At 43.0% G+C, this 27,992-nt stretch overlaps 1 protein-coding gene across 3 annotated transcripts in view; it reads left to right on the top strand.

The window, feature by feature from the left end:
- The window catches only part of LOC137374438 (cilia- and flagella-associated protein 47-like), a 777,638-nt gene that overhangs the window by 153,379 nt on the left and 596,267 nt on the right, over window positions 1–27,992 (top strand). For all 3 annotated transcript variants that reach the window (XM_068040550.1, XM_068040552.1, XM_068040551.1), the window contains 2 exons: window positions 4,721–4,815; window positions 17,089–17,254. In XM_068040550.1, coding sequence (XP_067896651.1) covers window positions 4,721–4,815; window positions 17,089–17,254 — 261 coding nt within the window. The remainder of the gene's footprint in view (window positions 1–4,720; window positions 4,816–17,088; window positions 17,255–27,992) is intronic.

The raw sequence follows: 27,992 nt of genomic DNA on the forward strand, positions 1-27,992 counted from the left end.
ATATTTAACCTTTTGTAGACTCATCATGGGCACAAAAAAAAGTGTTCCAGAAGCTGCTTTTGGTGGCCTGTCATAGCCTTGAAGGGAGTTACCCCTGTAGACAAGATGATGATTCTCTGGATCACCATTAAAATCAGGGGTACCTTCATGTGCCAATCTTTTGTTGTCTCCTCGACCACCTTTATCAGCATGGTTTTGATGGTATGTTTTATTCGCCCCATCTAACCTGATGCCTAGGAGTGATACAGTATATGGAATTTCTGCTTTATCTCCAGCATTGTACACATTTCTTTTTTGACCTGCTCCACAAACGATATACCATTATCTCCATCAATTAGCAGTTCCATGCCCCACCTCGAAAGGACTTGATCCACAATTACTTACACAGTTGCGAGGGCCATACAGCGACAAGTGGGGATTGTTTCTACCTGCTTAGTGAATGAGTTAATATTGACCAGAAGCTGTTTGCTGCCTCAGAGAGTTTGGGGTAGTTTTCCTGTGTAATCAACTTTTTGGTGTTCTCGTGGTCTGACAGTGAGCTGACTAAGAAGGGGGATTCTTGTGGTGAGCGTAGGGCAGGGAAGACGGTAGTTGAGATGGAAACGCATGTCATTCTCTACTGATACCGCCCGGCAACAGATTAAAGGTGATCCACCATTGTAGGTTTAAGTGACCACCAGAGGGGATATCATGAACTTTGCGAAGGAGGTCGTGATGAAGAGCAGAGGAGGCAACAAAGATGGAACATCCATCAGGATCAAGGGGCAACATGGTCTCCTTGGTTGAGAGACAAAGAGACATTACCAAGCATAATTTACTTGGCGGACTATAAGTGAGTTCCATTCAGAGAGCTGGACAGCAGGAGGTCAAATATGGCAGAACAAGTTCTGGTATTGACTGCACCGACTTGGTGGATAGATGGAGGTCGATTAATCAGTGCTCTTCCATGTTGAACATCATTGGAAATGTTGAGGGTAGTAAGAACACAGAATGTATTCTGGGTAGGGGACTTCAATGCCCATCACCAAGAGTGCCTTGGTAGTACCACCACTGACTGGGTCTTGAAGGACATAGCTGCCAGAATATGCTTGTGGCCGGTGATGAGAGAACCAACATATCAGGGCCTACTTGAACTTGTCCACACAAATTTACCAAGTCCCACCTTCACACTGAGGACACCCTCCATTGTGCGATATGGCACTCCTACTGTGCTAAGTGGGATAGATTCAGAATAGATCTAACAGTTCAAAACAGATCTGGTCATCCAAGCATTTGCAATCATCTTCAGTAAGATTTCCTCCTGAGAATCTTACCTGCACAGATGCTAGTTTTCAGCCAATTCGATTCATTCCACGTGACACAAAGAAATGGCTCAGTGCACTGGACACAGCAAAGGCTACGGGCCTGGACAACATTCCAGCTGTCGAAGACATGTGCTCCAGCCCTAGATGCATAATAATCTCAGAAGTACTGTTTGCTGATGATTGCACAATGGGCAATTCCATTCACAATTTCTCAGATAATGAAGCAGTCAGCATGACCTGGACAACATCCAGGCTCGGGCTGATAAGTGGATAATAACATTGGTACCACAGAAGTGCTACGCAGTGACCATTTCAATAAGAGCGAGCCTAACAATTGACATTCAGTGGCATTAACATCACTGAGTCGCTCTCCATCAACATCTTGGGTGTCACTATTGTCCAGAAACTCAAATGGAGCAACCAGATAAATGCGGTGGCTAATTGAACAGGTCAGAGGCTGGCTATTCTGCAGTGAGTGGCTCACCTCCTAACTCCCCAAAGCTTCTTAATCATCTACAAGGCTCAAATCAGGAGAGTGATGGAATACTCTCCACTTGCCTGGATGAGTGCTGCTACAATAACACTTAAGCTTGACACCATCCAGGAGAAAGCAATCTGTTGATTGGCACTTAATCCACCCGCCTATCTACTCTTTCCAGCACTGGTGTACCGTAGCTGCATTGTGTACTATCTACAGGATACTGTACATCAACTCTCTTTTTTGGCAGCACCTCCCAAACCTAGAAACATGGCTGCCTAAAAGTCAAGGACAGCAGTTGCATGAGAACAACATTAACTCTAAGTTTCCCACCAAGTGACAACCCATTCTGACTTGGACATGTATCAGCATTCATTCATTGTCACTGGGTCAAAATGCTGGAACTCTGTATCTAACAGCATTGTGGGAGGACCTTCAACAAGGAGGCTACAGCTATTCAAGCCGAAGGCCCACCATCAACTTCTAAAGGGCAAGTAGGGATGGACAATAAATGCAGCAACCCTCATTTGCTGAGAATGAATCACAAAAAATATTTATATCCTACTTCCTCCCAATTTGTGAATTGGGTAATGTCATGCCCAGTACAGGCACATCCTATTCATAACTTTAAATATGGACTATCTTCACCATAGCATCTTCTGGAACTGAATTTTCCTTTTGTTTTAAATGAACCACAGTGGACATTAAAAGTGGACATGGGCTGCAAAGATGGCCACCGAGGTTCAGCTGTTGTTTGGCTTGAGTATTCAAGAACTGACTCACTGTCTGAAAGGACAGAAGAATACCTTCCAGCCTTAGAGGTGTCATCAACGCCCATCCTGAAACCATAGGGAGACATTCCTGAATTGAATGGTTTTCTCCTGAAACAAAGATGGTGATTGTCTTAACCTTCCTCAGAACATGATGAGGCTAATCATTCTTGACCCTCACCATATTTGCAAAAGAAACTGTGAGAAGTCAGATGGTGGGGCAACAATGCTGGGCTCCTTTTAAAAATATTTAAAATACAGACTGCAGAAAAAGCAAAAAGCAGCCAAGGCAGTACCATCATGCCTTAAAAGAGCTGGAGACTATAACATCTGAGAGTCTCTAAACCTGTTCCTTTTTAAGTCCACCAGTGCAGAAAACTAACCATCTACGAATGAGGCTACAAGCAGCTAACTTCATAACCTGCTGAAAATCCACCTCTTCGAGAGAATCCTGCCAATGACTTCAATATACAATTCTGGCTATTGAGTCCACCTAACTACATTGCAGGAGTGAAAACGCCTTCTTCACCGGGCCCACAACGCATGCCTTTCCCTCAGCTCGAGCCAAATCACATGATTTATTAAATATTCCTTGGAATTTGTTAAAGTGCACTATCCACTTTAACAGCGTTTTTTCTCAAGTGCGTGCATGTGAGTGGTGAGTGTGTGATGTAGCATTAGATTTTTGGGGTGAACATGTGAATAAAAATAATCCTCTTTATTTAAACTCACGTCAAACATGCTGCTGGTTATTAAAATTGGCCATACGCTCAGGGGTTAAGAAACACACACACCTTCCTTTTCAAAACACACTGATTATTGACAGAAAAGGGAAAGTTCTTACTCAATTCTGTCCATAACAGGTAACCAGAAATTATATATATTTCAACTATTTTTGGAATGGCCTATTTTTTACAATCTTAATCCTTGCTTTCTACAAGAGTGTGTGAAATCACATTTCTTATTTTATTCCCAGTCTGTCAAGGATGCTACACTGGGGAAAAAAGAGTCTTTGGGGGATGAGCGGGGGGTTAAAAATAATAAATTGCATAACGTGATCACGTGACCCCCCAACCCACTGACAGGCTGCATGCTATGTTTGTGTCCTTTTCTTGAGAAGTGGGACACCTCATTATAACATTTAAATCAGGTTCATTTGGGAGCCTGAATCAAATTTGCTGCTGGCTGGCCAGAAAACCTGGCAGCAAAGTGGAGACAAGAGCAGCCAGATCAAGCGGGTAAGTGGTTTTTAGAGCACTGCTTGTGAGCCAGGAATTGCAGGAGTACCTTCCCTGGTCTCTTAGGCAAACCTTCTGTCCATTGTGGCCTCTCCTCACTGCTGCGATCCACCAACCCCAGCCCTCTAAACCTGTGATCTTGAGCTTTTTGCCCATGACCTCTTCCAGTCCCCTGAATACTGGTCATGCCACACCCCCAACAGCATCTGCACCTCCTCCCCCCCACCCCAAAATCTATTCTGATATCCCCTTGCTTCCTGATTGCTGGTCTGACCATTCCCCTTCTGCCCCACAATCTTTACTGTCCCCCCCGCAACCTTATGATTGCTGTTTTGTTCCCTCCCTTCTGCCCTGCGATCCCGCTCAGTCGCCTTTCTCTTCCAATTGATGGAACAACCTCCCCCCTACCCCACCAAAAACCCTGCAATTGTTCCCAAACACCCACCTTCCAATTGCTGATCTGACTCTTCCCATCCTGTCCATTTGCCCCACAATTTCTCCTGATTCCCCTCCAGGCTTTCCTGTTTGCCATATCTATCAACCCCAGATCTTTTCCAGTTGCTGGGGACTATCCCCAAAAGTCCTCAGCTGCAGCTTTCTACCGCTGACTTTCCTGCCCAATAGAGAGTTAGACAGTCAGTCTGTCCTGCAGCCAGGCAGAAAATGGAGCAGAAAAAAGTGTTATTGAGGTCCTGGCATTAAATACTGTGCTCCCGAAATTTTTTGAGTTCACCCCAACTACCACACTCTCCTTCTCCTTCTGTGCCACACAAAAATATCAGGGGCTTTATTTTTGTCTAACTTCAACTTAACAGACGCCTACACCACAATATAAATGGATTAAAGTAGAGGTGCATGGTTTGTTTTCACTTTAGTTGTGTAAGCAAGGCTGTGGAGTGCTTTAATTTTAATCTTCATCTTTATCTGCAGATGGAAGCCAAGATTCATTGAATCCTCAATTGTATGTTGTGGGTCTAGGAGCGAAAGAGAATCTAAAATGTAAATTATTATTCAGTCCTACAGAAGTAAGTATTGAATAAATATGAAGTTTTTTTTTCAAATCTAATGTTTGTTTCTTACCTCTTCCGAAGACATACTTTCATTATTGAGAATTATGAGATTAGGAGGCAGGAGCTAAGGTGGGCTGGTAGAGGTAGGTCATTGTTTCCTGGAGCCAGGAGGAGCACTGGTTAGGCTGCTCATGGCCCAGAAATGCCCATTGGAGCAAGCGCGTTGCAAGTTCTAAGTAAAACAAATGTAGGAGTTTGGGTGCAGAAATGAGTGCAGGAGGCTGTCTTGAATAAAAGGCACAGAACTCTCATGCACCTGGGCTGTGGGCCTCTGTCCTGCTAAGTTGGATATTGTTGCCACTGTTTTAGGCCCATAAAATAGGCACAACTATGTTAAATTTAAAGATTAAAACTAGAAAGTGCTGGAAATGCTCAGCAAGTCAGGCCAATTCTATGGACAGAGAAACAAACAATCTTTCATCAGAATTCAGATTAAATGGATAGGGTAGGGTCCATATTATGGTACAGTGTACATGGTCCATGAAAGGACTGAATCTTATGGGCCAAATGGCTTGCTCTCATTCCATTTTTTTGAATGTTCTTCAAAGGCATAGGTGCCAAATTGTGGAAAACACTGGGGAGAAAAACAGACCTAAGTGTGAATTATTTCGCTGACTGCTCGGCTGAATCTGGATACTTTGCCTCTAGTCTGTGAATGTAACTAAGGAAGTAGGCCAACAACTGCTATTACTAACCGTTTTCCATAAATCTCGATTTGAACACTTCCCACCCCACCCCAACCCCATGCCCAACAGGAAGCAGTGGGCATTGGGGTTACCATCTACAAAATACTTAAAGGGAATGACAGGGTAGATGCAGGTGAGATGTTTTCCCTGCTTGGGGAGTCTAGAACCAGGGGACACAATTTCAAAATAAGGGGGAAGCCACATAGGACAGAGATGAGGAGAAATTCCTTTACTCAAAGGGTTGTGAATCTTTGGAATTCTCTACCTCAAAGGGCTGTGGAAGCTCAGTCATTGAGTATGTTTAAAGCAGTGATTGACAGATTTTCAAATACCAATGACATAAAGGGATGTGGAGATAGTGTGGGAAAAAGGCATTGATGTGGATGATCAGCCATGATTGTATTGAATGGCGGAGCAGGCCCGATGGGCTGAATGGCCTACTCCTGCAACTATGTTCCTATGTTCTGGAAGTATCATTGATGCTTTTTTTTTTGGTTTCCATGTGAGCTGGGAGAAGTAGCAGTGTTCCTCCAGGCCCCACAAGAAAGCTTTGAATCTCTCAGGCTTTCCTTTAGCTCCCTTGACTCTGTTTGCCTCAGAACTCTTCCCCTCACTACTTGCCATAGTGCTGGGAACCATTGTCCTGGATCCCCAGTGGCAGCCGCCACTTGGGCAAAATCCTGCTCTGCCCACTGGACAACTAGTAATTCCCACCAGGTTTGAGCAGGAAATGGCACTGGAACTCGGTAATGAGGAAGGAGTTAACTTTGGGGTCATCATGAGCACTTCCCACTCACCCCCATACTTCGCACCATGCCCCGAGTTAAAATCAGGGCTTATATTTTCTAATTTATGTGCCTACATCTGTTGAAGCCACTCGAGGGCAGCAGTGTTTCATACAACGTTACAATGAGCAGCGAAGGACTAAAAGAATTTCCAATTAAATATTTCAAAGCACTGTGTGGAAATTGCAGGTCTGCAATTATATGAAACCTTGCATTCTTAATGCACTTTTAAGTCATAATTGTAAAGCAGATTGAGCACTTTGACAAGTATAAGTTGATGAAAGACAGCATGGATCGGTGAAGGTTAGGACATATCTGGCTAGTTGAATTTTTTGAGGAGGTCACTGACATGGTGGAGAAGGAATTGTCTATATGAACTTTCAGTACGTTTTTGATAAGGCTCTGTTCAACAAAAGGCTGCATTTGCTGACAACGCAACCACTGTGGCGCAGTACTAGCACATGCACAAATGCAGCCTGTCTGCAATTGTTCAGGCAGCTGCCAGGATTAAAGATGGCGCTGCTCAATTTATTACAAAAAACAAATCCAACATGAAAATCCCCTCAATGGCTTCCATCGCCGCCTTCATCCACCCACAACAGTCCCCCACTCCCTTCTGCCATTGCTCTTCTCTTTGCTGCTCCCTCCTGCACCCATCTTGTCGCCACTTGCTCCCCTCTGCCTTCCTTTAGCCACTCGCTCAGCCTCACCGCTCCCCTCTGCCCACGGCTGCTCACTCCCCACTTCTCCCTCCCCCCCTGCACCTCGTTCTCCGGCCGTTTGCTCCCCACTTCCCCCCCCACCCCCTCCAGCCGCTAGCTCCAGGCCGCGCTGCTTCCCTCCTCTCGGCTCCCACATTTGATCGTTCCCTGCTGCGCCGCCCAAAGAAGTAAAGCAGACCGTGAGGGGTGATGGGGTGATGTGGAAGCGAGTGGCTGAGAGGAGAGAAAGTGACACGGCCTGGAGCTAGTGGCTGGAGGGGGTGGGGGAAGCAGGGAGTGAGCAGCCTGAGAGCGGGGTTGGGGGAAGCGAGGAGTGGGGAACAATCAGCTGAGGGGAGGTGGGGGGGAAGCAATGGTGAGGTCTGGAGCGAGTGGCTGAGGGAAGGCAGCAGTGTGGCGGGGATCAAGCTGGGTGAAGCGGTGATTGAAGCAGGGATGGTGGAAGGAAGTGGAGTACTGTTCGGGTGAATGGAGACAGCTATTGAGGGATGAGGATATCATTGCGTGATGGTGTCATGCGTGCACCTGCGCGCATTCATATTGGCAGGCTGGCAAATGTTCGCACACATTGATGATGCCCGCGATAACTCAGGAGTCACTTTGTTAACTAAAATCAAAAATGTTCTGAATAGAACATGCCAAGGGAATTATAGACTAGTCAGCTTAACTTCGGTGATCGGAAAAATAATGGAATCCATACTAAAGGAGAGTATAGAAGAACATCTAGAAACGAAAAATATAATAATTAATTGTTAGCATGAATTTCAAAAGGGAAAGTCTTGTTTGACAAACTTTATTGAATTTTTTGAGGAGGTAACAGAGAGAGTAGATAATTTTAATGCAGTAGATGTAATTTATCGTGATTTTCAAAAGGCTGTCGGAAAGCTGCTCCATAGTGAACTAATGAATAAGGTCAGAGAATGTGGAGACAGGGGACAAGTGGCAGAATGGATTGCTTGCTGGCTTCAAAACAGAAAGCAGAGAGTGGGAGTAAAGGGTAGTTATTCAGAGTGACAGAAATTGGAAAGTGGTGTTCCACAAGGATCAGTGCTGGTACCACTGCTGTTCACAAATTACATTAACGTTTTGGACTTTGGAATCAAAAACATAATTACTAAATTTGCAGATGACATCAAATTGTGAGAGGGATAGTCAATACTGAGGGGACTGCAACAAATTGAAGGAAGACATTAATAAACTTGCAGAATGAGCAAATAATTGTCAAATGAAGTTCAACATAGATAAATTTGAGCTAGTACATTTTGGTAGGAAGAATGGGGAGGTAAATTATTACTTGGAAGGTGCGAGTCTAGGTTGAGTCAGGGATCTCTGAGTACAAATACATCAATCACTAAAAGTTGTGCCAAAGGTCAGCAAGGCTATAAAAAAAAAAGCAAACCAAACACTCGGCTTCATTTCTAGAGGGATAGAATTGAAAAGTAGGGAAGTTATGCTAAACCTGTATTGAATTTCAGTTAGACCATGCTTAGACGACTGTGTGCAGTTCTGGTCGATATATTGTAAAAGGCACTGGAGAGGGTGCTGGGGAGATTTACAAAGATGATACCAGAAATGTGTGGGTATAGATATCAGAAAAGCATGAACAGGCTGTGTCCCGTCTCTTGAAAAAAGAAGTCTGAGGGGTGACCTAATAGGGGTCATAGAATCATAGAAAGTTTAAGGCACAGAAAGAGACCACTTGGCCCATTGTGTCTGTGCCAGCTGAAAAACGATCCACCCATTCTAATCACACCTTCCAGCATTTGGTCTGCAGCCCTGCAGATTACAGAACTTGAGGTGCATATCCAGACTCCTTTTGAATGAGTTGAGGGTTTCTGCCTCAACTACCCTTTCAGGCAGTGAGTGCTGACCCCCACCACCCTCTGGGTGAAAAAGTTTTTCCTCATCTCCCCTCTAATTTTTCTGTCAATCACTTTAAATCTATGGCCCCTAGTTACTGACCTCTCTGCTAAGGTGAATAGGCCCTTCACCTCCACTCTTTCCAGGCTCCTCAAAATTTTGTACATTTCAATCAGATCTCCCCTCGGCCTTCTCTGTTCCAAGGAGAACAACCCTAGCCTATCCAATCTTTCCTCTTAGCTGCATTTTTCCAGTCCTGGCAACATCCTCATAAATCTCCTCTGTACCCTCTCTAGTGCAATTACATCCTTTCTGCAATGAGGTGACCAGAACTGCACACAGTACTCAAGTTGTGGCCTAACCAATGAGTTATACAGTTCCAGCATAACCTCCCTGCTCTTATATTCTATACCTCGACTAATAAAGGAAAGGATTCCATATGCCTTCTTAACCACCTTATTGACCTGTTCTGCTACCTTCAGGGATCTGTGGACATTCACTCCAAGGTCCCTCACTTCCTCTACACTTCTCAGTATTTCTCCATTCATCATATATTGTTTTGCCTTGTTTGACCTCCCCAAATACATCACCTCACACTTCTCCGGGTTGAATTCCATTTGCCACTTTTCTGCTCATCTGACCAGACCATCAATATCTTCCTGCAGCCTACAGCTCTCCTCCTCGCTATCTACCACACGCCCAATCTTTGTGTCATCTGCAAACTACATTTACGCCAAATCATTAATATATACCACAAAAAGCAGGGGACCCAGTACTAAGCCCTGTGGAACGCCACTGGAAACAGTCCTCTAATTGCAAAAACACCTGCCAGCAATTACCCTTTGTTTCCTGCTACTGAGCCAATTTTGTATCCATCTTGCTGCATTTTCCTGGATCCCATTTGATTAGATTTTTTTAACCAGTGTGCCATGTGGGACCTTGTCAAAAGCCTTGCTAAAACCCATGTAGACCACATTAGCTGCACTACCCTCATCTATCGGCCTTGTTACTTCAAAAAATTCAATCAAGTTGGTCAAACAAGATCTTCCCTTAACAAATGCATGCTGACTATCCTTGATTAATCTGTGCCTTTCTAAGTGACAGTTTATCCTGTCTCTCAGAATAGATTCCAATAATTTGCCCACTACGGAGGTTAGACTGACTGACTTGTAATTATTCGGTCTATCCCTCGCTCCCTTTTAAACAGAGGTACAACGTTAGCAGTTCTCCAATCCTCCAACACCACACCTGTATCCAGTGAGGACTGGAAAGTCACAGTCAGACCTTCTGCTATTTCCTCTCTTGCTTCTTTTAACAGCCTGGCGTACATTTCATCTGGCCTTGGTGGTTTATCAATTTTCAGTGATGCTAATCCCATTAATACTTCCTCTCTCCCTATGTTTATCACATCCAATACTTCACACTCCTCCTCCTTAATTACAATATCTGCATCTTCCCCCCTCTTTTGCGAAGACAGACGTGAAGTATTCATTAAGAACCATACCAACATCTTCCTTCCTACCTGTTTGGTCTTTTATGGGTCCTACTCTCTCCTTAGTTATCCTCTTACTCTTACTGTATTGATAAACATCTTGGGTTCACCTTGACTTTGCTTGCCAATATTCTTTCATGCCCTCTCTTTTGCTTTCCTAATTTCCTTTTTGATTTCACCCCTCCACTTTCTGTACACCTCTCAGTGTCGGACATAAGCTTTCCTTTCCTGCCTTATCTTACCCTGTAAGCTCCTTGACATCCATGGGGCTCTAGATTTGGCTGTCTCACCCTTTTTCTTTGTGGGAACATGTTTACTCTGAGCCCCTTGAATCTCCCCTTTGAATGCCTCCCAACTGCTCTGACATTGATTTATCTTCAAGTAGCTGTTTCCAGTCCACTTTTGCTAAATCACTCCTCAGTTTAGTAACATTGGCCTTGCCCCAGTTGAGAACTTTAACTCCTGTCTATCTCTGTCCTTTTCCATAATTATGTTAAAACTGACTGAATTATGATCACTACCACCAAAATGCCCTCCCACTGCCACTCCTTCCACCTGCCCATCTTCATTTCCTAAAACTGCGCCCTCTGTTGTTGGACTTGCTACATACTGGCCAAAAAGATCTCCTGAATGCACCTCAAGAATTCTGCTCCCCCAATTCCTTTCACACTAAAACTATCCCAGTTAATATTGGGGTAGTTAAAATCTCCTACTATTACTGCTCTATTGTTCTTGCACTTCTCAGAGATTTGCCTACATATCTGCTCTTCTATCTCCCTCTGACTGTTCTAGTGAGCTAGTCTTTAAAAGTATGAAAAGTTTTGATAGAGTGGATGCAAAGAGAATGTTTCCATTTGTGGGGAAGAGCATAACTAAAGGCCATCAAAATAAGTAGTTATCAAGAAATCCAATAGGGAATTCAGGAGAAACTACTTTACCCTAAGAGTAGTGAGAATGTGGAACTCACTACCACAGGGAGTGGTTGAAGTGAATAGTATGTATGTACTTAAGGGGAAGCTAGACAAACATATGAGGGAGAAGGTAATAGAGGGTTGTGATGATGGATTTAGATGAGCAAAATTGGGGGAAGGCTTGAGTGGAGCACAAACACTGGTGTGGACTGGTTGGACCGAATGGCTGGTTCCTCTGCCATATATCTAATGTAAAAACTTGAAGCACATGGAATTGGAGGTAATCTTGTGATATGGTTTGTTAATTAGTTGAGCAGTAGAACACAGAGGCCTATAAATTAATTTAGACAGTTTCTGGGGGCCAAATAATTTCTGTGCCTGATGGTGGAGGCTCAACGAATTCTGAGAAATTGGTCCTTGAGTCTCATCTAAATACTCATGATGATCTGCCAGTGACTGTTGCACCTCCACAGGCATCTCACCAGATTCAATAAGTGAATTTTGGGCCACCTGCTTTGCTAGCAATGGGCCTTAAATAAATCTCAGGAGGGGAGTGAGAAGAAGCACGGAAGGGGGGCTGATTGCAGGCCTGCAATGGCTCTCAGGAGGGCAGTGGAGCTGGGATAGGTCACCCTGCTCCTCCTGGTGAAGTGATTTATGACTTTAACCTGTTATAGGGACTAAACCAAATCAGGATATCTTGCTGCAATTATACAAGGCCTTGGTGAGACCACACCTTGAGTATTGTGTGCAGGTTTGGTCTCCTTATCTGAGAAAGGATGTTCTTGCTATGGAGGGAGTGTAGCGAAGGTGCACCAGACTAATTCCTGGGATGGCAGGACTGAAGTATGAAGAGAAATTGGGTCGATTAGGCTTGTATTCGCTAGAGTTTAGAAGAATGAGAGGGGATCTCATAGTAACCTACAAAATTCTAACAGGACTGGACAGACTAGATGCAGGAAGGATGTTCCCAATGGCGGGGGAGTCCAGCACCAGGGGTCACAGTCTAAGGATAAGGGTTAGGCCATTTAGGACTGAGATGAGGAGAGATTTCTTCACCCAGAGAGTGGTGAACCTGTGGAATTCTCTACCACGGAAAGCAGTTGAGGCCAAATCATTAAATATATTCAAAAAAGAGTTAGATATAGTTCTTGGGGCTAAAGGGATCAAGGGATACGGGGAGAAAGTGGGAACAGGATACTGAGTTTGGATGATCATCCATGATCATATTGAATGGTGGAGCAGGCTTGAAGGGCCGAATGGCCTACTCCTGCTTCTATTTTTCTATGTTTCTAGGATTACATCCCTATGAATCTCCTTTAATCAAGTTCAAACCAGACAAATTCTCAGACACTTATTTGGGTCCAAAGAATTGTACAAGCTTTCCCTCAAAGAACAGAGAATATTATCATCTTTTGGATAGCCTATTTTTAATATTTATTTTTAAGTCATAAGTATCTCAGATATTATAAGGGTCTGGGAAACTCTCTTCAATACGTTTCTCTCCAATTAAAGAGACATGGAGAGGGTGTTCTTGTAGTTGTATACAGAATACTACATGAGACGATTTATTAACTTTTATAGATTTATTAAAAATTTAACTTGTAATAAACTTCTTAATTGGATAAGTATATCACAACATCAAATATTACTGAGATGTAACATACATTCTTATTTCTAACATAGAATCCAAATGTTTAACCTTGCTAATGCTACTGCAAAATTATCCTAGAATATCCATCAAAATTTAAAGTAAACCTTTACCTTAAATCCCCCAAGCAAGGCATGGGATGGGAAGTGTTGTTTGAGGATACAACACCCCTAAACTTTGCTTTCAAAACCTCTCATTTTTATACTATTTCTAAGGAGTCATCTGACTTCCAGCATTTATGTGACCTTCCTGTTTATGTTTAAAATTCATATCTTTAATTACCATTTCCACTTAATGTTTTCCTGGAAACCCCCTATTTTCTGAAGTTGTAAGCATTTATATGGTCAAAATGTTTATAATTGTGTTTGCTTGACCTCTTGTTCCTGTGAGTCCATTTTCCATAATTGCCATTTTTATGGTGCCTTAAAGCAACCTCCGGAGCCGATTTGTCTGCATCAACAACCCCATAAACTAATTAAGTTTATTTCTACCTCTTACTGAGGTCACACAGGATATTTCAATGTGTGTGTTTACCTTCCAATTCCCTGATAACAGAAATTCTATTCTAACAGGGACCTTGACATTTTCTAACTTCTTAAAGGGGAATTTCAGTGAGGACTGAAAACTGACAATTTATTCAATCTTTACTTCTAAAAGGCATAACACACTAACTATTTCCAAATTCTATTTAATTAAGCCTATTATACCTATATTCCATCACACTGGCTCCAGAGGAACATTTAGAATTATTTTAGGTTAAACAGTCTATCTCAAGAGTGCCGAGCGAGGCAGACCCAATGCCTCTCAATATCAATTTCGATGAGAGAGCCTAAAACAAGCATTGGGCTCCTTATTTACGCAGGTAAGGGGGCTGCCAGGCACCTGGAAAATGTGGCTGCGTGTCAGGTACCCGCCCGAGGCAAACAGGGTCCTAATTAAAAGGTCATGGTTGCACACTGATAATGTCATATCCAATCCCACTGCATTTTAATTCAAATTCACAGATGTTCTGCCCACTTTCAGACCTGCAAGCAAGACCTAAATCAGGCGAGAGGGATTGTACACAGGAAATCAAACCCAGCACTCTGGGTCTATAGGCCAAGACTAATCTTCCTGGATCTAACTGATCCAGTTAGATCAGTGCAGAAAGAGGCGTGCTTCTCCCGACAGGTTGTCGCAGAACTCTGAAACCCACTCTGCCATCCAATCCCCTCCCGCAACACCGCTTACTACCTGCTGGACCAGGGAGTCGGGGGGATGTCTTGTCAGTGGCCCTCAAAGTCGCCTCAGACCTGAATTCTTATATCACTGGATTCTTTCAGTCAAGAGGGAGCAATTGCAATCTGTAGTTTGCAGCTGCATAAAGGAGGTAGCCAAAGACCTATTTTCCAGGGCCAACAGAATATCACCTTCCCTACTGATCTCAGCTTGTCCTTTGGCGCAGTTGCTGGCTTCCTTTGTGTGCAGAATATGATTGACTGTACACACATGGTCATTAGGGTATTGGAACATGAGTTGGCAACATTCATTAATAGAAAATGGTGTTGGACTATCAATATATAGCTGATGTACAGTGCCAATTACAGAAACAATAAATATCATGGAAGTCTGTGCAAGGTACGCAGGGAGCTGACATGATGCTTTTATTCTCAGACAACCCATCATTCCTCAGTTTTCAACTTTGGAAGGAATGTGGCAGGATGGCTACTGGGGCACAAGGGATAAGACCTGCGCGATTAACATCTCTGTGCAATCCCACCACTCCTGAGCAGCACAGTTCCAATTAAAGCCACCGGGCTATTTATAGAGCACACATATGAACTGTTGAATCAGAGTTTCAGATGTCTGGATCTCTCGTGGGCTCCCTTCAGTATGCCCCAGATAAAGTGTCACACATCATCATGGTCTACTGCATATTGCACAACATTGCATTTTGAAGATGCTCGCATTTAGAGGAGGATGAGCAACTGCAGCAGTCATCATCAGATGAGGAAGGAAGCCATAAAGGAAGGAAGGCTACATCAGTGCCTTGCACCCAGAGATGTTGGGGATCAGCTCTTAGTTTAGCGGTACCTCTCAGCTTCTTGCACCCTGCTCTGGGAACTTAGATAGAACTCCTCTTCATAACAGGCCTTGTTATAGTTTTCCCCACTTCCTTCATCCTGCATTGCAGAACAGTCAAGCCATTTGGACAACTTCTATGTAAATCACATTTGACCATGCTCTCAGAAGCTGCAATTAAACCACTCTGCTGACCAAAGTTTCAAAGGCCTTAAAGACGATCAATTTAATGCCAACATAATAAATGCCTTCCTTCATTTCTCGGACAGGTGATCAACCCAGCCGTGGCTCAGTGGTAACACTCTTAATTCTAAATTAGAAGGTTGTAGTTCAAGCCCCATTCCAGAGATGTGAGCACATAACATAGATTAACGCTTCAGCACAGTACTGAGGGCATGCACCACTGTTGTAGGTGCCATATTTCAGTTGAGATCTTGAACTGAGGTCAGGTGCTTATAGAAGATCCCATTGAATTTTTCAAAGAAAAACAGGGGAGTTCTGCCAGCATCCTCATGTGTAGGTGTCCGGCAGCTGTCAGCTTATATGCAAAGGGCCTAATGCCGGTTTCCACACGAGCCCTGGTTGCTTTTTTCTTGCCTATACTAATATGGTGGGCACACACTTTTATCTCATAATTACTGCGCACTTTCTGCCCACCATATTGTGACTTAGATGCCCATTTAGTGCCCGAAAAACAGGTGTGGCACCATCGGATTTCTATTCACTATGTGGTCTGTGAGGATCCGTGGCATGTAGCTAGGTGGCCCACAGACAGAGCTTGGATATTCAACCCTAGATTGTTATATCAAATAATGCAAAAATTATATTTTACTAGCTATTCTTTCAATATTACCAAAACATTTTTGGAAAAATGCTCAAAGGATTCTAATGCATCAATATGTTTTGTATGTTTTAAAGAGGATATATTGTAGGAATGAATATTCAAAAGCTTAGCTAAAATTTTATACTGAAATTTTCTTTTTTTCAGTGTGTTCCAACTATTTATAAATGGATTAAAAAATTTTTTTTGTAATAAATATAAACTGGTATGTTATAAGTAGGAATTTGATTTTACGAATTTTTAAAGACAATGACCTAGTGTATTATCATAATTTTGAGCTGTACATCAGTGTAATCTGGGAAAATCAAATTATATAGCACTAAAGATCACAGAATTTCAAGAGTAAGGGAGTTTCGTCCATAGCAACTTTATGCTGGAGTATCTGTGATCTTTTATGCTAATTCAAAAGTTAATTTGTCCAAAGCAGTCCCCACTCACAAAACTAGCCATGTCCCCAGGTCAGAATGGCAACTTTCTGCCAATTGTGCCCCTTGTACTCAGAACTTCAGGCGCGTAGGCACCCATTGTCACATGCAACTAGCATTAATCACTTGATCGCTTAGGGCGGCACAGTGGTTAGCACCGCAGCCTCACAGCTCCAGGGACCTGGGTTCAATTCTGGGTACTGCCTGTGCGGAGTTTGCAAGTTCTGTGACCGCGTGGGTTTTCGCCGGGTGCTCCGGTTTCCTCCCACAGCCAAAGACTTGCAGGTGATAGGTAAATTGGCCATTGTATTCTTTAAATTCAGTCAAATTATCTGCCCTTGGTACACAAGATCAGTTACCCACATCAATTGAAGCTGCACAGGTGTATCTTGCTCTACTACAGTAATAAGTTAATTGAAGACAGCAGTGACCAACACTCAATTATAGTCACAATACAAGAGTATCTTAGCTTATATCAACCTCACTCTGAAGGGAATTTTACCCTTGGTTTTTGGCCCCCTGGAGGCCCCATTGGCTCTGCTCTCGTCACAAATTTGATGAGGTTTGATTGCGCTGATAATTGGGAGATTTTATATTTGTGCTTAGCTCGCAATTTTACCAGAAACTTCAGTGCGACTTCACCTTGGCAAAACCAGAGCAGTGTGCTGCCCAGTCTGGGCACAATTTGCTGACTGTGCGCCCAGTGAAAATTTCCCGCCAGCTTTTCTAGAACAAGATATTACAGTTCTCTTATTTTAGGAAATACATAACAGTCAGTACTTTTTTTGTCTTAGGTGGCATCCTATGATTTTAAACTGCCAGTCAGTATCAATGGCAGTACTTCACCATCTCCTCCTCCAAGTTCTGTACCACCTGATCCTTATGATGAAATATCTATTGATTCTTCTGAAGTACAATTACTGAGTCCTGCTACTCCATCTCACAGAGTGCAAGCTACTGGTAAGTTCAATCGAAAGTGAAAATGCCACTACAAGCATAATTTTAAATGAATTCAAAGTGTGAGATTATCTAGATGACATCACATAGTATTTGAAACTTGTCATTTTGCTTCACAAAACAAAAAAATGTCACAATATCCTTCATAGGCTCTTAAGGGCTGTAGTGGAAAACCATCCTAAATTGCCACTTAGGATAGGATTGAGTCACGTCAAACAGAGCTCATGGATTTACATACAAGCATACAATAACAATGGCAAGTTCAGAGGGAGAGAGGTTAGAGTAAGTGAGGGGGGCACAGAAATTGAGACAACCGATGTCTCGCCGACAGTTTTCAATGAACAAATCAAGAGTGGGTAATTGGCCAGAGGGAGGGGTCCAGGTGGAGGGAGAATGCTGGAGGTGGGGGGGGCGGGGACTCCTGGTCAAAGAAGCGAGCCCAGAGGCGAAGGCGACGCAAGAAGAGCTCAATGTCCTGCTGAGTGCGAAATTCATTGAGGTGGGGGCAAAAGGGGATAAAACTGAGTCCTTTGCTGAGTACAGAACATTTACTGTCAGAGGGTATCGTGAATACACGGCAAGGGGTCAGATCAGAAGGGGTGGGGTCAGAGAGAAGTGATGCGGAAGAATGATCTGGAGGGGCATTAGTTCCTATCAGCGGCTGGAGTTTGCGTTCCTTAACACCTGAAAGGAAGAAAAAAAGTTTTTTGTTAATGCGTCAGATAAGATGAAGGATGAAATAAAACTACGGAGTACAACAGCTTTGAGATAAGGCGAGGTGGTGCTTCTGGAGAGAGAAGTCCAGTGTGTACATATGGCGGCACATGGCACTGAATATGGATCTCAGGATGTGGTGAGAACAGCAGTCCGAGGAACATTGAATTTCTCGGAGATACCTGTAATCTGGTTGGATTCAAAACATGAAGGGTGAAACTTCAGTTGGAATCCATGTGGAACAAGTTGGAGCCGGAGACAGTCACTGAGGAAGGACATGTGGCTGTGAAAACGAGTTTTGGTAGACACTTTATCGAACACCAGGAGGGAAATAGAAATCAATGAGACAAACGAAAATCCTGTTGGAGAGAAGAGCAGAACTTCTTCAAGGTAGGCATTCCTGGAAGAGAAGTGGCAGTGAATTAAACACTAAAATAAAAGCAAAATTCTGTGGATGCTGGAAATCTGAAATAAAAACAAGAAATGCTGGAAATACTCAGCAGGTCTGGCAGCATCTGTGGAGAGAGAAGCAGAGTTAACCTATCAGGTCAGTGACCCTTCATCAGAGCTAGCAAAGGTTAGAAATGGAATAGGTTTTAAACAAATAAAGTGGGGGTGGGGCAAGAGATAAGAAAAGTAAAGGTGTTAACAGGACAAGGTCACAGAGAATTCTGTGCTACTGTTCCTTCAAACTCAGAGGCCTATAATTACCAGGGTCCAATTTGCTTATTTTTTTAAATCATGAGATTACATCAGCTTCCTTCCAATCCATAGGCAATAACCCCAACTTCACTGAGTTACTGAATATATGAACCAATAGCTGATTCACTGTTTCTCTTGTACCTCTCAGACTCTCCCTAGCATATTAAATATAGAAACAATCATTAACTGTATCAACAAATATCTCAGTCTCTCTCTGCACTTGGCTTCCCCACATCAAACTACTTAAAGGATGGATCTTTAAAGCTCTGCATAATATCAAGACCACTGCTCTTCTAATTTGGTCACATAGTTCCCTTTCTTGCTTTTACTATTGCTCTGAAGGCCTATAATGTGTGCAAAGAATCACCTTTGTAACAACTCCATAACCCACTGCTACACAAACCACTTTAGCCTCCTCTGATAATCAATATGCTTCCACTCTTTTGCAGATATATCCTCTTTTGCATATAAAGCTACAGCCCTTCTCTTTTGTAATCTCACCTATCTTTTTGGACTCCCTTGTACCCTTGCAAATATGCTTCAGATCCGTCTAGTATCCAAACTATTATAACAAAATTCTCAATGCAATCATCTATCTGTTAATGCGATATTTTCTTTCTCATGTTTTAGCATTAGCATACAAAATCAAAGATTTTCTTTCATGTATCTTTTATGTTGCTCACCCAAAGTGCACTACATTGATTCCTGTAATTGAAATTACTTAAAATGTAACTACTATCATCAGCTGTCCTGCATTCCCTAGATCCAATTCTCTACCTTGTTCTGTCAATGCTGAACAATCCTCGCAGTGGATCTATTTATTTCCCATCCTTGGTTTCCCTTGAGAAGGGTGAGGGACCTTCTTCCTGAACTCTTGAGATAATGCTGTTAGAGTTCTAGGATTTTGAGCTAGCAAAGATGAAGGAACAGCAATATATGCTCAATCAGGATGGTGTGTGACTTTGAGGGGAATTTGTTGGTGATAATATTCTCATACATCTGCTGCTCCTGTCCTTCTGAGTGATGGAGATCACAGGTTTTGGATCTTGTGCCAAGAAGCCTTGGCGCGTTGCAGCTTTGCATCTTGTGGATGGTATACACTGCAGCCATGATACGGTATTGGTAGAGCAATTGGATGTTTTGGCTAGTAGATGAAGTGCTGATCAAGTGGACTGCTTTGTCCTGGATGGTGTCGAACTTCTTGAATGTTGTTGCAGATGTATCCATCCAGGCATGTGGAGAGTTTTCCATCATACTTCTGATTCATGCATTGCAGGGGTCTTACAAGGGTTTCCATTTTTTTCTTACAATTTGAGAATTTATATTTTATTACTAAAAAGAGATTCCATAAAAGCTGGAACTGTAAACAGTTACTAGAGGGTTGGAACTGAGAGTGGAACTGTAAACAGTTACTGGAAGGCATCTGTTTTCAAATAAAAATGCAGCAGTTTTGGTTTGGCGAGATGTTTGCAGAGAAGAAGTGACAAGCCAAGATTTATAGATGTCATAAGACTGGACTTCTGGAAGGTTTTGTTTTCAATTTGAATTGTTAAAAAAAAAAGGTTGCTTAGTGACCTGCCAGGAGATTGCCAGCCCAACCTTCTCTTGAAATGGAATCCTGTATCAAGAGTGTTCCTATTTTGTTCTGTATTTGAAGAATCCCTGCATTTTGAAGAAATCTGACATCGAATGTGTGGGAAGAAACCTTGTTGCTGCCTCCCTGCTATAAGACTTATTTGGAGCCTTCTGTAGTTGCATATCTTGGAAAGCCTACCCAAACTGATCATTACCATTGCCTGGAAAGAACTGTTCTAGGAAGATACCATTGACAGCCATCGATGCCTTTGGGACACCTCACCAAAACAAAGGACGTCTCACCATACTTTCTTTTCAGCCTAAGTGTTTTTTTTTATTCCTTCTACTTCTTTATAACAGCTGTAAACAAAAATACCTTTTTCCCGCTTAACTGGTTATACATGTATGTGTGTGTGTGAGGGCTAGGATAAACGAGGGGCTTTAGTATTTCAAGTTGTGTGTATGTTCTACTTCATCACTGGTTAAAACATGGTTTATAATAAACTGATAATTTTGTTGTTTATTAAAGAAACCTGGTTGGTTTGCTTTCTTCTGGGGAAAAATAGAGTATATGATTGACTGTTTTGGTAAGTGGGAAAAATTTAAATATTTCTTGTGACCTGTGGAGAAGTGGGGCTGAATTAACAGTGCACTTCTCCTGCCTTGGTCGTAATAGTGGTGAAAAGGCTTTGGGTAGTCAGGAGCTGAGTCACTTGTTACAGATTACCCAGCCTCTGACCTACTTTAGCAGCCATGATATTTACATGGCTCGTCCAGTTGAGTTTCTGGTTAATGGTGACTACCAGCATGTTAACGATGGGAGTCTTAGCAGCTAATCCCATTGAATGTCAAGGGGAGGTGGTTAGGCTTTCTTGTTGGAAATGGTCATTGCTTGGTATTTGGTGACGCAAGTATTACTTGCCACCTATCTACCCAAACCTGAATTTTGTACATGTGAGCACAGACGGCTTTATTTAAAGATTTCTGAATGGAGCCAAACACTGTGCAATCATTAAAAATCTCCACTTTTAACCTAAGGAAACAGCTGAAGATAGTTGTGTCTAAGACACTACCTTGAGGATTTCCTGCAGCAATGTCTTGGAGCTGATATGACTGGGCTCAAACAACCACAACCATCAGCTTTTGTGATGGGCATGACTCCTACCAGTGGAAAAATTTCCCTGTCACTCCCATTGACTTCAATTTTACTGGGGCGCATTGATGCAATACTTAGTTGTATGCTGCCTTGATGTCAAGGGCAGTTATTCTCACCACCTCTTGAATTCAGTCTGTCTCCATGTTTGGACTAAGGCTATAATGAGATCCGGGGCAGAATGGTCCTGGCGGAACCAAATTGATGAGCAGGATGTTGGTGAATAAATGCAGCTTGATAGCCTTATTGTTGACTCCTTCCATTGCTTTGCTGATGATTGTGAATCGGCTGATAGAGTGGTAATTAGCTGGAGGATTGGATTTGTCTTGCTTTTAGTGGACAGGACATATCTGGGCAATATTCCATGTTCTACTGGAATAGATTAACTAAAACGAGGATTTTGCTGAGGCTTGTATAGCCTTTGCTCTGTCCAGTGCACTAAGCTGTTTCTTGAGGTCATGTGGAGTGAATCACATTACTTGAAGATTAGCATCTGTGATGGTGAGGACCTTGGGACGAGGCCGAGAAGGATCATCTACTCAGGACTTCTGGCTGGAGATGGTTGCAAATGCTTCAGCCTTGTCTTTTGCAGTCACCTGCTTTGTTTTGCCATCATTGAGGATGGGGATTTTCATGGAGCCTCCTCCTCCATTGGTAGCTTAATAATCCATCACCATTCGTGACGAGATGTGGCAAGATTATAGAGCTTGTTCTGATATGTTGATTGTGGAATTGCTTAGCTGTATTTATAGAATGCTGTCTTTGCTAGTCAGTATGCGTAAGTCTTTGTGTTGTAATTTCACCAGATTGGCATCTAATTTTCAGAAATGTCTGGTGCTACTCCTGGCATGCTCTTCATTGATCTAGGGATAGCCATCTAGTTTATAGTGATCACTTGGCATATTCTTCATTCCTCCATGAAGTTACAGGCTATTGTGGTGGATTAGGAGGGGTGAGCAAAACCTGAATAAATTTTAGTGAACTTTAATGGGGATCTTAAAGGAGAAGGAGGTAGAGAGGGCAAGGTGTTTATGGAGGAAAGTGATAGCTGACAATGGTGAATCTAAATGAGAATAAATGCAAAGCCATTTCCAATCTTCTGCCTCGTTTAAATACAACAGTGAGTTGGCCAACCCAAACTGGCATCCTGATGCAGTCCTAGATCCCAACTGACCACCAACCCACTTGGAATGATATGACTGCCCACCAGGCCACTCTGAATGCATTGTATCATTTAGATCGTGATGTATAGGTCATCTTGTTTATATATGCAACTCAATGCACAGTGTCCAGCTATGTGTGTGTTTTTGGCTTCTGCCTGGACCCCGGTTCCCCTTCCCCTGTTCAGGCTGGTACCATATCAGGCAACCCAGAGACAGCCAGCTGACAACAAATTAACAGTCGTCTCCCAAAATGGCAATCAGGGTCCTATGTCAGTCATAGGTCTTTTTAATATGCAAATCAGAATTCTATCACCTGAACCAAGTGGGTGCATCGGTAGGTCATTAAAAATTAGGGCGACCGAAGCATTGGCATTAATGGAATGATATCTACTTGAACCTTTTTGAGGCCATTAACGCCTCATTAATACTGATTTGACAATGTTAAAATTAGCATATGGAGAGCAAAGGAATCTAACAAGAAAAATTAATCAGCCTAAAATAAAAGCAAAATACTGCGGATGCTGGAAATCTGAAATAAAAACAAGAAATGCTGGAAATACTCAGCAGCTCTGGCAGCATCTGTGGAGAGAGAAGCAGAGTTAACATTTCCGGTCAGTGGCCCTTCTTCAGAACTTAATCAGCCAGTTTAGTTTAGTCAGAGCTGTCCACTAACAGTTGAATTTGTTGCTATTTACTTACTGGGTATTAATTCATTATTTTGTGAAGATATTGTAAAGTGCTGCATAATGCTGATTTTCATGACAATGTAGCCACAATTAATTAATTTATCTGAATGAAGACTGGTCATAATTACACCAAAGGTAGCATTACACATTAACATTGCAAGCACCTTGTGGCACATCTTCACAGGACACAACCAAGACACAATCAACAGCTGAGAAGAGATGAATCAGACAAAGAAGTATATCAGAAAAGTTCCCTTACGACCCAAATTCACTGCAACAGATTTGAAACAATGGGAAAATAAAGAGTTGAACTTCGACCAACCACTTGGCTAGTCTGACCATAACCCTGATTGCCTGCTGGCAAGCCAGGTCCCTAATCCCAAACCCCAGTCTGCCAACCATAGATTCTGGATCACCACCAGATAGCTGGTCCAGGAACCCAACTGACTATCCACCAGGCCCAGATTTTTCAAGCCACTCCCAATACAATTTTATCATTTTCATTGTCATGTACAAGCCATCTGGTTTAGATATGTAACCCAATGTACTGTTTCCAACTAAGTGTAATTTTGGCTTCAGCCTGGACCTGAGTTCCCCTTCCCCTGACCATCTTCTAGACCTACCTGGCCACTTCTACTTTTCTTGTCTACTTTATTTCTTGATCTTTGTCAACACATTTTACTTTCATTCATGTACGATGTTGCTCTTGATTCCCCAACCCAACCGCTGCTATTCCCACTGTGATATTCTTTCATGCTGACATTACAGGATGGAATCTTAGGACAATCTTTATTCCTATACATCAATAAAGCTATGTGGATAAAGGAGACTGAGATTCATATGATCAATAATCTTTAATTATTAAATGAATAGAAACCCAACATAAGCAGTACTTTATGAGATAGGAACCTTTTGTTTTTGCAAGTAATGGATTCTTGGGGTTTTCTCAACATATCCCTCAGACCACTCATGGTAGCCTGTTGACTAAGACTATTTAGAATCTCTTCAGTTTGGTGATGTGCCTTATCTTTATAAAATTCAATACTCAAGGTTAAGTATGGTAAGTAATGCAAGTATACCACAGCACGTAAGGGTAGTACGTATGTGTGCCAGCCGTCCCGTAGCCAACTTCCCTCTTCTCGTGCATGCATACTGTGGCACAAGCTGCTATATTGTTCTTTAGTTAGGCCACAAATCAGCCATGATCTCATTGAATGGCGGAACAGGAGTTCCTCAGGGTAATGTCCTAGGCCCAACCATCTTCAGCTGCTTCATCAATGACCTTCCTTCAAGCATAAGGTCAGAAGTGGGGATGTTTACTGATCATTGCACAATGTTCAGCACCATTTGCGACTCAGTTAGATACTGAAGCAGTCCATGTAGAAATGCAGCAAGACCTGGACAATATCCAGGCTTGGGCTGTTAAGTGGCAAGTAACATTCGTGCCACACAAGTGCCAGGCAATGAACATCGCCAACAAGAGAGAATCTAACTATCTCCCTTTGACATTCAATGGCATTATGATTGCTGAATCCTCCACTATCAACATCCTGGGGTTACCATTGACCAGAAACTGAACTGGAGTAGCCATATAAATACCGTGGCTACAAGAGCAGGTCAGAGGCTGGAAATCCTGCGGCGAGTAACTCACCTCCTGACTCCCCAAAGCCTGTCCACCATCTGCAAGGCACAAGTCAGGAGTGTGATGGATTACTCTCTACTTGCCTGCATGGGTGCAGCTCCAACAACACTCTAGAAGCTCGACACCATCCAGGACCAAAGCAGCCCACCTGATTGGCACTCCATCCACAAACATTCACTCTCTCCAACACCGACGCACAGTGGCAGCAGTGTGTACCATCTACAAGATGCACTGCAGCAACGTCCCAAGACTCCTTAGACAGCACCTTCTAAACCCGCGACCTCTACCAATTAGAAGGACAAGGGCAGCAAATGCATGGGAACACCACTACCTACAAGTTCCCCTCCAAGTCACACACCATCCTGACTTGGAACTATATCGCCGTTCCCTCACTGTCGCTGGGTCAAAATCCTGGAACTCCCTTCCTAACAGCCTGTGGGTATACCTACACTACATGGAGTGCAGCAGTTCAAGAAGACAGCTCACCACCACCTTCTCAAGGGCAATTAGGGATGGGCAATAAATGCTGGCCTGGCCAGCGATGCCCACATTTCCATAAATAAATGAAAAAAACAGGCTCCCTACTCCTGTTCCTAAATTCAGACATTTCACACTTGCGTAATTAAGCCAGCCTGGAGGGTTAGCACTTCCTTATCTTTCCAGATAGTTTTCACACTCAAGCAGTGGTTTAGCTCTGAATTACCATATCTTTGCAGACATGCTGGCATCTCAACATTATACTTGCAGCTTTACACTCACAGCACTCAAAGCCCCCTATTAACCTTGTGACCACTACCATTACTTTTCTATGTTAGTTAGTATCCTTAACAATCCCCACCTCAGGACTTTTGTAGTCCTGCAATCTTTATTTTATCAAGGTGAACATTTCTATCCTCTTTTTCCTTACCTTGACACTTTTTTTACCTATACGCACATTATAGTAAGAATCACCACCGCCAAGAACCTCGGCATTAGCAGAATAGCTCAGGTTGTCCTTTCCCGTGGTTGCTGTCCTGTAATGTATTCTTCATCTAGGGTGAAGCTGCAAACTGGTAATGTATTCAACAACACCATGGCCAGGACCCACTATTCCTGCAAGTACCTCCAATGGCTTTATATTATTGCATATTAAAGATATCACCACCATTTGTATCTGTCTTGCCTGGCTTCCTGGCACAGTACATTGATCTGTACCTTCTTTCCTTACACTAATCCAAGTCCCTTTTGGATTTCTGGCATTTCAGTTTATAAAATATAACATTTGGGATCCAATTAGTCATTGTCAGTAAACTCTTTTGAATCTAATTTAACATGAACTACCCCAAGTATGCTGCCTTAGAGATGGGCCAAGTGGCCTCTTTCTGTGCCGTAAGCTTTCTATGATTCTAAAGAGCTTCTGATCTTTAAATTCCAGGTATGACTGATCAATTCATTAAATTTATCCCTGACCTTTCCTAATCTTTCAGCTAGCTCTTTTACTGATACCACAGACTCCTCTTGTTCAGCAAATATGTCCCCAGTCTGTCTATTCATTCCCTCAAGCAACTCCTTTTATCTGTTAATGCGTGGTCTTGCCATGCTCCTCGATCACTTCTATATGTACTCTATTCCATGTGGTAATTCCAGAAGCGGTTCCTAAACATATCCATTTTCCTAGAACGCTTTGTGCTATAGTTAATGTCCCTCTCACTCCCTTCTGATGTCTTTGGAGGCCAGAGATCATCTAAATTTCTCCCCAAAAAACACGGTAAAGTTCTTCACCATTTCCTTCAAAACTACAGGAAAAAAATTCTCAGAAGCACGATTACATGATCCATAAGGCCTTGATCATAGAATCATATGGCACAGAAAGACAACATGTCCCATTGTGCCTATGTTGGCTCTTTTTTATGTAAAAAAATCATTCATGGGATGTGGAATTCACTGGCAAAGCAAGCTTTAATTGCCTATTCCTAATTGCCCTTGAGGAGGTATTGTTGAGCGGCTTGCTTGAACTGCTGTAGTCTGTGGGCTAAATTTAGTTTTGTCGGCAGGGCTCCTAGAACCAGGTCGAAAAGGCGGTGCAAATCCTGCCTCGGCCATTTGGAGTCCTCATTTTACTGGGTGATCTCCCCGTATGGTGGAGGCCCCCACCCCTTTTGGCTTTATTCCGGCGGTGACGGGAAGAGGCCCTTAAGTGGCTGGTGACAGGTCACTCAAGGGCCCCAATTGGCTTCTGTGTGGGAAAGCCATCTTGGGCCTTTCCTGCCCCTGACTTAATCTGAATTTAATGGGCCCTCTAACCCCACCCCCCCAATCCTGTTGCAATTCTGTGAGGATGTTTGTGCAGCCTTCTCCTTCCATTAGTTGTTTAATTGTCCACCACCATTCATGACTGGATGTGGCAGGACTGCGGTGCTTTGATCTGATCTGTTGGTTGTAGGATCACTTAGATCTGTTGTATAGCATGCTGCTTCCATTCTTTAGTATGCATGTAGTCCTGTGTTGTAGCTTCACTAGGTTCGCACCTCATTTTTAGGTATGCCTGGTGCTGCTCCTGGTATGCTCTTCATTGAACCTGGCTTGATAGTAAGTAGAGTGAAGGATGTGTTGGATCATGAGGTTACAGATTGTGGTGGAATACAATTCTGCTGTTGCTGATGGCCCACAGTGCCTCATGGGTGCCCAGTTTTGAGCTGCTAGATCTGTTCTGAATCTAACCCATTTAGCATATTGGTAGCGCCATACAACACAATGGAGAGTATCCTCAGGGTGAAGACAAAACTTGGTCTCCAAAAGGACAGTGTGGTGGTTACTCCTATCCATACAGTCATGGACAGATGCATCTCCAACAGGTAGATTTGTGAGGTTGGGGCCAGGTAAGTTTTTTCCTCGTTCTCTCATCACCGTCTGCAAACCCAGCTTGGCTGCTATGTCCTTCAGAATGCAGCCAGCTCGGTCAGTAGTGGCACTACTGAGCCACTCTTGGCGATGGACTTTGCAGTCCCCCACCCAGAGTATATTCTGTGCTCTTGCTACCCTCCGAGCTTCTTCCAAGTGGTGGTCAACACTGTTAAGTTCCCATTATGGCCCTTGTTAGAGCCAGTCTTCATTACAGCTACTGTAT

This window comes from Heterodontus francisci, chromosome 10, assembly GCF_036365525.1.
Source record: "Heterodontus francisci isolate sHetFra1 chromosome 10, sHetFra1.hap1, whole genome shotgun sequence".
NCBI classification, from domain to species: domain Eukaryota; kingdom Metazoa; phylum Chordata; class Chondrichthyes; order Heterodontiformes; family Heterodontidae; genus Heterodontus; species Heterodontus francisci.